The following is an 11146-nucleotide window of genomic DNA, read 5'->3' as shown; positions in this document are numbered from 1 at the left end:
GAGGTACCCAACCTCCTTGATTCGACTTTTCTACGAGAGCCCCGATGAGGAGTAGTAGCTGACGGATTGGGTAGAGACAGATGCGGATGAAGCGGCAGAGAGAAATACAGTGCAGGAATCCCAAGACAACACAGAGCTAGCAGGCTGCAGCAATGCGAGAGGCACAAGTGTGTTGCACCAGTGCAGGATGGCACAGAGAGGTGTGCAATGGTGCGAGATGCATGGAGATGTTGCAGTAGCACAGAGGTCAGAGAGGGAGCACTTGTCAGCAACAGGTAGAGCTTCAACATCAGAGTATGTTTCTAGCCCAACAGAGAGGTCAGTTGGGAGTTTTTTTGTTCCGAGAGTTGCTGGAGCAACCACACTTGGTAGAAGTGTTGCATGCAAAACATTCCAAAGGTACAGGATCGGGTTCGAAATGAAGCCTTTCTTGTTGAGAGGGAGTGTTGAAAATGGCAACAAGAAATGCTGAAAATAGCAGTTTGGGTACCAGTGCTGGATTGGGCAACATGGAATGAAAAATGGAAGTGCTAAAAATAACATTCTATTTTTAGCAGTTTAGGATGGATTTCTAATTTTAGTCAGTCCCTGGACTAAAATAGGAAGTAAAATTTGAATTTGATATTAACAGCAGTTTGTAAATTAATTAATTAATTCATCTTGAATTAATTAGTTAAGGAAAAACAAACTTGAAGTCTATGTGAGGACATGCAACAGTTTATCTATTAATTGAGGAATTTATCCATCAGTTAAAGAGATAAGGATGAGTTGTAATATTGAGTTGTAATTAGTTGGCTCAGTTAACTGAGTCAAGTCCAATTAGATTAATTTAACAGTTTGTTAAATTAATGAGAGTTCAATTAGTTAATGCTTGCATGCATGTAACTACTGTATTTCAGATAATTGAGTATTCACTCATGGATAACTCATGCATGTCAGTTCAGACAGAGACCCAGTTGAGATCAGAGAAGGGACAGTGTACTATTAGTTGGATGAATATTTTTCCTATAAAGGAAGCTCATCCATGATGAGGATTTATCTCCTTCAGGACTGCGTAGTTGGATCAGAGGTTAGTGAGTGTGTGAAGGGGCAATTCACACAAGTGGCCGCACTGGACCCCAATTAGAATTGCACAAAGAAATAGGAGGCTTGGAGGGCAGACCAGAGGTTAGATAGAGGCCTATGACTGTTTATGAGCAGTAGAGATATTGCAGAGAGAGCATGATAGCTTTTGAGCTGATTCTTTTTGTAATATTGGCTATATTTCCACTTATATGATAATACAGAGTTAGGATTTTAGGTTGAGGCTTTCCCCGGGTAAATTCTTTTGTGTTATGTGTGATTGATTTCTCCATATCAGTTATATGTGTTCTTATTGATATTGCTCATGTTTGATTAAGCTTGCGCTAAATTGGTTGTAGAAGTAGATCAAGTATTTTGCTTTAGTCTATTGCATTATTAGGTGATCTACAGGTGGGAATTTCTACACAATCCCTACACTAACATGCCCACCAGTGAGGCTATCTAAGCCTCCTCGCTTTGATTAAGGGATGTCCGTGGGGATAAAATTAATCAAAAACGTTTCCATGTCTTAGGAGTTACAAGACATCCACTTTAGGACAATCACTTGAGCCAATAATCCACCTCAACAAAGTAAATCACCAATTCAAGGTTTATCCTTCTCATCCAACATCTTAAACGAAGTAGCACTCTCTCATTGTGCATCCACTCCCTAATTTAACAAGCCCACTAGTGAGGTCATATAACCATCCTCTCTTTGATCGAGGGACTTCCAAAAGACTAGAACTTGAGATCAACAATGTTTCCACATCTTAAGAGCTATAGGACGTCTAGTTGAGCCAACGATCCCCCTTAACAAAGTGAATCACTAGTTCAAGGTTTATCCTTGTCATCCAACATCTCTAACCAAAAGACTCTTTTTCATTGTGTAAGCACTCCTTACTCTACTGAACCTATGGATGAGGCCACATAACCCTCATCACTTTGGTCAATGGACCTCCATGTGAATAGAATTTGAGATCAACAATGTTTCCATGCCTTAAGAGCTATATGAAATCCACGTAAGCCAATGACCCACCTTAAAAAAGTGAACACCATTTCAAGGTTTAGAACTATCATCCAACTGCTTGGACCAAGTGGCTCTTTTTCATTATATATGCAATCCCTACACTAATAGGCCCATGGGTGAGGCCATATGACCTTCACCACTTTGGTCAAGAGAACTCCATGAGAATAGAACTCAATATCTACAATGTTTCCATGTCTTAAGAGCTACATGACGTTTACTTGAGCCAATGACCCACCTTAAACAAGTGAATCACTAGTTCAAGGTTTAGCCCTATCATCCAACATCTTAGACCATTCAACACTTTTTTATTGTATACACACTATAAACTCTAATGCGCCCATGGGTGACACCCCATAACTTTGTTGTCTTTGGTTGAGGGACCTCCATGATAATAATACTCAAGATCAACATTATTTCCAGGACTTACAAGCTATAAGACACCCACTTGAGTGAATGACCCACCTTAAAAAGGTGAATTGCTAGTTCAAGGCTTAGCCTGCTCATCCAACATCTTGGACCAAGTGCTCCTTTTCATTTTGTACACACTACCTACTCTAATGAGCTAATGGGTGTGGCTACATAACCCTCCTCACTTTGGTCGAGGGACCTCCGTGGGAACAAAATTCGAGGATAAATTTCCACATCTTACCGATTCACCATGGTTTAAAAAAACATAGTTTCCACATTGTAAGGGCTATAGGATGTCCATTTGAGATAGTGTCCCACCTTAAAAATGTGAATGGTAGTTCAAGGTTTAGCCTTATCATCCAACAATGATGACAAATACTTTTTCCCTACAATGTTTTAGGATTTGCTCAGTGTTGTGTTTCACCATAGAGCTCATAAGAGTTCGTTCTTCTTAATATTTTTTTTTGAAGGTTATACGGTAGGCCTACGTACATGGTTTCAAACTAGCGACCATCATGCAAGAAGTGGCTTAATAATGTACCCATTCACCAACTATTCAACACCCCATATGCAAGTTTGTTCTTATTTTAATAATGTTGATTTTCTTTTCAATAAGCTAACTACAACAAATAGATACTTTTAATCTTCTAGATTAAGATTTGTGGCCTCTTTATAATAAGCTAACTACAACAAATAGATACTTTTAATCTTCTAGATTAAGATTTGTGGCCTCTTTATAATATCGTATTAATGAAAATGAGTTTAGATAAATAGAAAACCTCAATCTTTGTGAGATTTTTTTTTAATAAATTAAACTTATACTTCAATTTATTCATTGTTTGAAATTTCAACAATTAGATCCTTAAAATGTACTAAAATCTTTAAAATAATTTTATAATCAAATTTCCATTTATAACTTTTAGTAATTTTTCCACTTAAAGAAACTCCACTTAAAAAGAGTTCAATTTTACTTCATAATTTTTTTATCATTATTATAAATTACCAATATTATATATTCAAACCTTACTTTACTTAACCATCTCCAAACAAATAAAAGTGAAACCAAATAATCCCTTGTAACTTCTCATGTCATAAATTCAAACTTTAACTTGTAACTACCTCAAAACTTCATAATGAAAACTAGTTATTTATTTGTCCTCAACTTCAAAGATAGTAGGGGATAAACAACATTGGAACCACTACTTAAACATGGTGTGGGTTAAATAACATTCAAACTATGAAAATAAATTGGCATGAGATAAATAACATTCAAACTACTCCACTTTTAAAGGTAACATTGGCCCATGTAGAACTAAGTCAAAATCAAAATTCCATCTCTAAAAGCGGAACTTTGGCCCTTGAAAATTTTGACTAATTTCCAACCAAAAAAAGTGGGGAAAAATATAAAACTTCAACTAATAAAACAATAATCACCAAAAATGAAAAAAGATTTTGAATACTAGGCCATATAAGCTACACAAAGTTCAAAAGTATCTTACACTTATTACGCACCCGGGTGTCCCCACTTTCGAAAAACCCGTTTCAACGAAAGTCCAACGGTCAGAAAATTCAAAATGACCGTTTGAGGCAGAGCCAATCTAGGACCACACTCCATTTATATATGGCCTCTGCTTCTCTCGACCCTTAGCATCCTCTGCTCTGCGAATCTTGTTGTTTGTTACTTTACTGTGTTCGCTGTAACAATGGATGCTTATGAGAAGTTGGAGAAGGTGGGAGAAGGAACCTATGGGAAGGTGTACAAGGCCAAGGACAAGAACACAGGGCAATTGGTCGCCCTTAAGAAAACAAGGCTGGAGAGCGACGATGAGGGTATTCCTCCCACCGCTCTCCGCGAGATTTCCCTTCTGCAGATGCTTTCTCAGGACATCCACATTGTCAGGTATTGGAGGTGGCATATTGTGTTTGTATCTTATCAGGCATTAGGTTATGCATCTGTGAACCATTAACCCAAAAATATATAGATATATATGTTCTGACAATCCATTTTGTCTGCGCAGGCTGTTGGATGTAGAACACACAGAGAACAAGGACGGGAAACCCCTTCTTTACTTGGTTTTTGAATACATGGACTCTGATCTCAAGAAGTACATTGATGGTTATCGCCGAAGCCACACAAAAGTCCCTCCCAGTATTATTAAGGTAAATTCCTCTGCAATTTTGGGTCTCTAACTGTAGCTGTCAAAGAAAATTGATATTTGAATTTGTTTATGTTGTGTTGTTCAGGCCATCTAAGCCTGTTTAAATGAGGTAAATTCAATGTTAGGAGGAAAGCAGTGGTCTCTGTTTTGGCTGTTTAAGTTTACTAGAATATAGGGTTTTGAAACAACCCTGATTCGTTGGGTGTTCACATTTCAGTAATGCTGTGACTTTCGACTGATTTTATTTCCTTCTTTCTTGTTATTTTGGGCATTTTCTGGGCTGTACTTGTCGTTTGGTTGATTATGGTTTTGGATAAATTGCAGAGCTTCATGTACCAGTTGTGCCAGGGGGTTGCTTACTGCCATAGTCGTGGTGTAATGCACAGGTGCTCACATCTGTCTTTCTTTTGCATTTTTTGGTTGAAATGGTTTTGCATACTGTCGGTGCTCTGCCTTCTTTGACTTCTTACAATGCCAGTGATTTGGGTGTGCAGGGACCTGAAGCCTCACAATCTCCTGGTGGATAAGCAAAGAGGTGTGGTAAAAATAGCAGATCTTGGCCTCGGAAGAGCATTTACAATTCCTATTAAGAAATATACACATGAGGTGGGTGTTTTAACTGCATTTTCCACATTGCTACTGGTTTTTGTAGAAATTTTGTCCACGCTGATTTTAGAGACGGTTTGGTTCTGGTTTCTTGGTGAATAATATCTAATTTTTAGCACTAAGGTTAGAGGTTTCGGGTGTTCAACTTCTTGTTGGACGTTTTGGCCTTTTGGGATCAACTCTTTTGCAGAGCTTGTCAGAATCACATTTTCTGTATTCATATTTTGGGAATAGTCCACATTTGCTTCTGGGTTTAGCAGGAAATTTGGTCGTTCCTGATTTTGGTCGTTTAGGTTTCATAGTGTATAACATTTAACTTCCAGGTATAAGGGAAGAGGTTTAGGGTTTTTGGACATATAGGATTACTGTCATAGGCTGAGGATTCACATCGTATTTGTAACCCTTTTCTTTCTAGAGTGGGGACGTAAGACCAGGTCTGACCCTTTGCTTGGCCTTTCAGAACCAACCCATTACAGAGCTTGTTAGACCTCTCGAACAAACAGCGTAAAATTTAATGCAATAACAAGTTTGGATTCAATTTAGGGAGTTACGGTGCTGAGTGGGTTATTGCTTGTAACTTTATATATCCTCTTCATAAAACTTACCTTCATAGCTTTCTATATTACAAAGGAATAAAAAAGGGTTGAGGGTGGATAAATCTTTCTTATCATTATCATGCCAAGGTTCTTTCTCCTTTGACAAACTAGTGGGCTTGTGCTGCAGATTGTCACTCTCTGGTACAGGGCTCCTGAAGTTCTTCTGGGGGCTACTCACTACTCTACACCTGTAGACATCTGGTCTGTTGGTTGTATATTTGGTAAGCATTTTTAGACAGATTACTTGGATGTTTCAATTTGTTGAGTCATATGTCTACTAGGGTGTCTGACATGGAAGCTGTTCTCAATTTTGCAGCTGAAATGGTCAGACTGCAAGCCCTGTTTATTGGAGATTCTGAAGTACAACAACTTTTCAAGATTTTCAGGTTAACATTTGACCAAAAAAAAGACACTTTATCTTTATATACAGGTAATACTTTTCTAATGCAAAATAGCAAGTTTCTTTATTAATATAGTCTTTGCATGCAACAGTTTTCTAGGAACTCCCAATGAAGAAATCTGGCCAGGAGTGACTAAATTCAGGGACTGGCATATCTATCCTCAATGGAAACCCCAAGATATGAGCTCTGCTGTTCCAGACTTGGAACCAAGTGGTGTAGACCTGTTGTCTGTAAGAGTCCTTGATCTGTATTATTGCCCTCATATCTCGTTTATCTTTGTTTCTTTGCTTTTTTAAAAGGAGTAGTGGACTAAAGAGAATTGATCATGTCTTTTGCAGAAAATGCTGGTTTATGAGCCATCCAAACGAATATCAGCTAAAAAGGCATTGGAACATCCCTATTTTGATGATCTGGATAAATCTCAGTTCTGAGATCCCTTTCAAGGATTTAAGCAATTCAGGATAGTATATATAAATTACTGCATGCATTGGTGGTTTTGGAAATGTCCCATTTTCTACGAATTCATCTTTGCAAAAGGCAAATATATTAGCCAGTATGTGTTTCTTTTGATGTGTTTGGCCAGGCAAACAAGCAATGTTTGGTTGCTGTTGCAGACCTTTTAAATATTGTATTCCAATATTGTATTCCCACACTGGAGAGAAACTTTCTTTAAAATTAATGTTAAGATGTGATATTATTCAGAGCCTCTTGTGATATTGGTCCTCTTGTATATTGAGCCTCTTTACTGTTTGAGTATAATTTTAGGAAATCTAAAGTTGGAGTGGTGATTTTGAAAAATTGAATGTTATGAGGATAGTCATTTCTATTGCATGATCCTTAGGTTGACTGGTAATCGATACATAAAGCTTGGCTACTTAGTAAATGAAGCTTAAAGAATCTGGAATTAACTTAGAAACTGGTAAATTATATAATATGGCATTCGATTTCTGGTGAATTCTACGGAAAGAAGCAAGAAAATCTAAAGTTGGAGTGATCTCTTTGAAAATTGAATGGCATGAGGATATCCAAACCTTGCTAGAAACAGATAATTTTTCATTCCTGCATTTCAGATGTCATGCCTTTTGTGATAAATTCAGGATAGTTAGTCATTTCTATAGTTTTTGAATATGGCATTCGATTGCTTTCACAATATGAAATACTGGTGAATTCTACAGCAAGAAGCTGAATACTGGCAATCTATAGCTGGTAATATTTTGTGTGATCCTGGCGTATTGTTTTGTAACTTTATAATGGTCAATCTTACATTTTTAGCTTACTCGTGAATTCTACATTGCAAACATGGCTTTAGCCAGTATATGCTTTTTTTGATGTGTTTGCACAGGCAAACAAGCAATGTTTTGGTTGCTGTTGTGGACCTTAAGTAATTTTCTTTAAAATTACTCTTCAGATGTGTTATTATTCAGAGTTTCTTGTGATTTTAAGAAATCTAAAGTTGGAGTGATCTCTTTAAAAGTTGAATGGGATGAGGATTTTGAACTTTTTTGGACAAACATACCAAAAAATATAGGTAATTTTCCAATGCATGGCATGAGGATATCTGAACTTGACTAGAAACAAATGATTTTTCATTCCCGCACTTCAGATGTGATGCCTCTTGTGATGAATTCAGCATAGTTAGTAATTTCTATTGCATGATCCTTAGGTTGACTGGTAATTGAATATGAGATACTGGTAATTGAATATGGCATTCGACTGCTGGTCAATACGTTTGAATATGAGATACTGGCAATCTATACCTGGTCAACCCGGTATTATAGCTGGTAACATTAATTTAGTGATCCTGGCGTTATGGTCAATCTTACATTTTTGACATAGCATACTGGTGAATTTTACAACGCAAACATGGCTTTAGCCAGTATATGCTTTTGTTGGTTTCTGTTGTGGACCTTAAGTAATTTTCTTTAAAATTAATCTTCAGATGTGTTATTCAGAGCTTCTTGTGATATTAGGAAATCTAAAGTTGGAGTGATCTTTTTGAATAGTTCATGGCTACGGCAATGGCTTGGACCCTAATACCAATACCTAGTGTACCAAACCTTGAAATTATTTTGATAGATCACTTGTAGCATCTTTGAAAATTGAATGGCATGAGAATTTTTGAACTTTTTGGACAAACATGCCAAAAATAGATAATTTTCCATTGCATGGCATGAGGATATCTGAACTTTGCTAGAAACAGATGATTTTTCATTCCCGCACTTCAGATAGTTAGTCATTTCTATTGCATGATCCTTAGGTTGACTGGTAATTGATACATACAGAGCCTGGCATTATACCTAGTAAATGAAGCATAAAGAATCTGGAATTAACTCAGAAACTGGTAAATTATATTTTTGAATATGGCAATACGTTTGAATATGAAATACTGGTGAATTCTACAGCAAGAAGCTAAATACTGGCAATCTATACCTGGTCAACCTGGCATTATATACCTAGTAAATGTGAAGCATAAAGAATCTGGAATTAACTCAGAAACTGGTAAATTATACTTTTTGAATATGGCATTCGACTGCTGGGGCAATACGTTTGAATATGAAATACTGGTGAATTCTACAGCAAGAAGCTAAATACTGGCAATCTATACCTGGTCAACCTGGCATTAGAGCTGGTAATATTAATTTAGTGATCCTGGCGTAATGGTCAATCTTACATTTTTGACCTAGCATACTGGTGAATTCTACAACGCAAACATGGCCTTAGCCAGTATATGCTTTTTTTGGTTGCTGTTGTGGACCTTGGTAATTTTCTTTAAAATTAATCTTTGTGATTTTAGGAAATTTAAAGTTGGAGTACTGGTGAATTCTACAGTACAAAACCTTCAAATCATTTTGAATGGGAAACCTTCAAATCATTTTGAATGGGGTTCAAGGCCTGTGGTGGTGGGTTCAAGTTTTATGTATGGCCCTAAAATCCAAAATTATAACCCAATACCCTTGTTTATGTCTTCATACCATGGTTGGCATCTTAACACAAGTCCCTTCGACACAAAACCTTGAAATCGTTTTAATATACCATTTAAAGATGAAACATCCCCTCTTGTAGTACTTCTGTGGTGGTTTAGGGTCTTTACATTATCGATAATCTGTAGATGGGACCTATGTCCATGGCTCTTAATAGTATTCATGGTTCAAAGCATAAACTTTGAACTCATGTCATATGCCACGTGTAGGTAAAACAATCCCTTTATAAGATCTATGTGGTGCTTATGATTGTTGGCAAGGTATGAAGAAGGGATCATGAAATTGAGGATGTCCAAAGTATTGTGGGAGTTATATTTCCTCGGGGTTCATGGGTTATTTTCCTTTGAGTGTTCATGGGTTATTTTCTTTTGGGAAAATGGGCCATTGACTATTTTTTTTTGGGAAAATGGGCCATTGACTATTTTTTCTTGGTTTTGTGGGTTATTGGTTTTCTTCCTAAGGACAATTTTTTATTTTTAATTTTTTTAATTTTTATATATATCTATATATATATATATATTTTTAATTTTTATTTTTATGGATGATGGTTATATGGGTTCCCAAACTATCATACATGGTCTAAATAGAGAATATTTGTCAATAATCTTAAGGAATCATTACACCAAAATTAAAAAGAAAACATTTTTAGATTTATCTTTAGGGACACAAATAGTGTTGTTGACCCTGACACAAACCCAACATACACAATGTTTAGCCTGAGAGAGGTATTTAGCGAATAAGTGAGGTATCTAGACCATTTTGAGTTTACATTTTAGCATGCACGTGAAATGATATGGTCACCCTTTCAATGATTAGTGTGATGGGATGGTTCTCAAGTTCCCATACCATGATATAGGACCAAATCATGGTCTTTAGGAATATGAGTGGGGCATGATGGATATATTGAGGTTCTTGGTCCCTATACCGTGACACTTGTCTAAGAGGCTCATGAGCTAGATACCAATAATAAAGAGATTCTTTATTATGCCAGCGCTTAATATGGTGGTCATTTCATGTTTTGACACATCACATATGGCTCTTACAACCTAGGAGATAGTCTATGGTGAAAAGATAGAATTATAAGCCATGACATTTAGCTCTATGGCTCATATGCCATGCCTAGGATTGCTTAGGATGACATAAGCCATCTATAGAGAATATTTAGTGTAGAAGCAAGATATGGTAGAAATTTTGAGAATTGCAACACCAAGGATGGCTCTCATGGTTGTTATGGTATAAGTCTATTCTCGTTATAAGGCCATACAAATATCCTTTGTGGTACATAGGCCATGCAAAATAATCAAAATCACAACATAAGGCTTACGTAGGGAATGCTTAGCCAACATGGGAGATATGTTGACCATCTCGAGGAAGGGGATGTTTATAGAGGCCCATGCCATGGTGTAAGGTCATTATTGTTCTATTAGGTCATGTATGGAGATCTAAGCTACCACATAGGCCCTTCATAGGGATTCCTTGGCTTATGAGTAATACATAGTTGGCATTTTGATGTATTACACAAAATTTGCTTAAAAGGGGGAGAAATGTATCCAAGGTAATAAGGGAAGGATGTTTCATTGACGGGGAAATGCAAATATTTTCACGAGAGATATGGATGCTAGCTGACATCATCATAATTTATGTTCATAATTTTAGAAATTCATGAAATCAATGGAATACTGATACTAACCTTTGAATTGTTGTTTTCTTCCTTCTTCACACACACTCGATTGGTTTCAAATTGAAGGCCATGGGGATGAGTTTTGATCCACTTATGTGTGCATGGGTCATGAGACCATTTAATATAATCTCTCTAGGTGTAACTACATGTTTGACTACTACCCCAAGGTTCCCCATGCCTTTATGCTAGCCCCACATGGGAATTGAACCCCTTTTTTTGGTTTTT

General features: G+C 36.8%; 1 protein-coding gene across 1 annotated transcript; it reads left to right on the top strand.

Annotated features, from left to right (window-relative positions):
• Window positions 1-4135: 4135 nt before the first annotated feature.
• LOC149237373 (cyclin-dependent kinase B1-1-like) lies at window positions 4136-6965 on the top strand. The gene is made up of 8 exons (XM_089366807.1): window positions 4136-4397; window positions 4516-4657; window positions 4981-5042; window positions 5151-5262; window positions 5986-6079; window positions 6175-6244; window positions 6351-6489; window positions 6598-6965. The coding sequence occupies exons 1-8, from the start codon at window positions 4201-4203 to the stop codon at window positions 6688-6690; spliced, it is 909 nt and encodes a 302-aa protein (XP_089222933.1). The 5' UTR covers window positions 4136-4200; the 3' UTR covers window positions 6691-6965.
• The last annotated feature ends 4181 nt before the right edge of the window (window positions 6966-11146 follow it).

Source organism: Pinus tabuliformis, chromosome 8 (assembly GCF_031772625.1).
Source record: "Pinus tabuliformis cultivar Carrire ecotype Pingquan chromosome 8, CPIR1, whole genome shotgun sequence".
Taxonomy (NCBI): Eukaryota; Viridiplantae; Streptophyta; class Pinopsida; order Pinales; family Pinaceae; genus Pinus; species Pinus tabuliformis.
The sequence above is the reverse complement of the archived record's forward strand: the minus strand, read 5'-3'. Positions and strand labels throughout refer to the sequence as shown.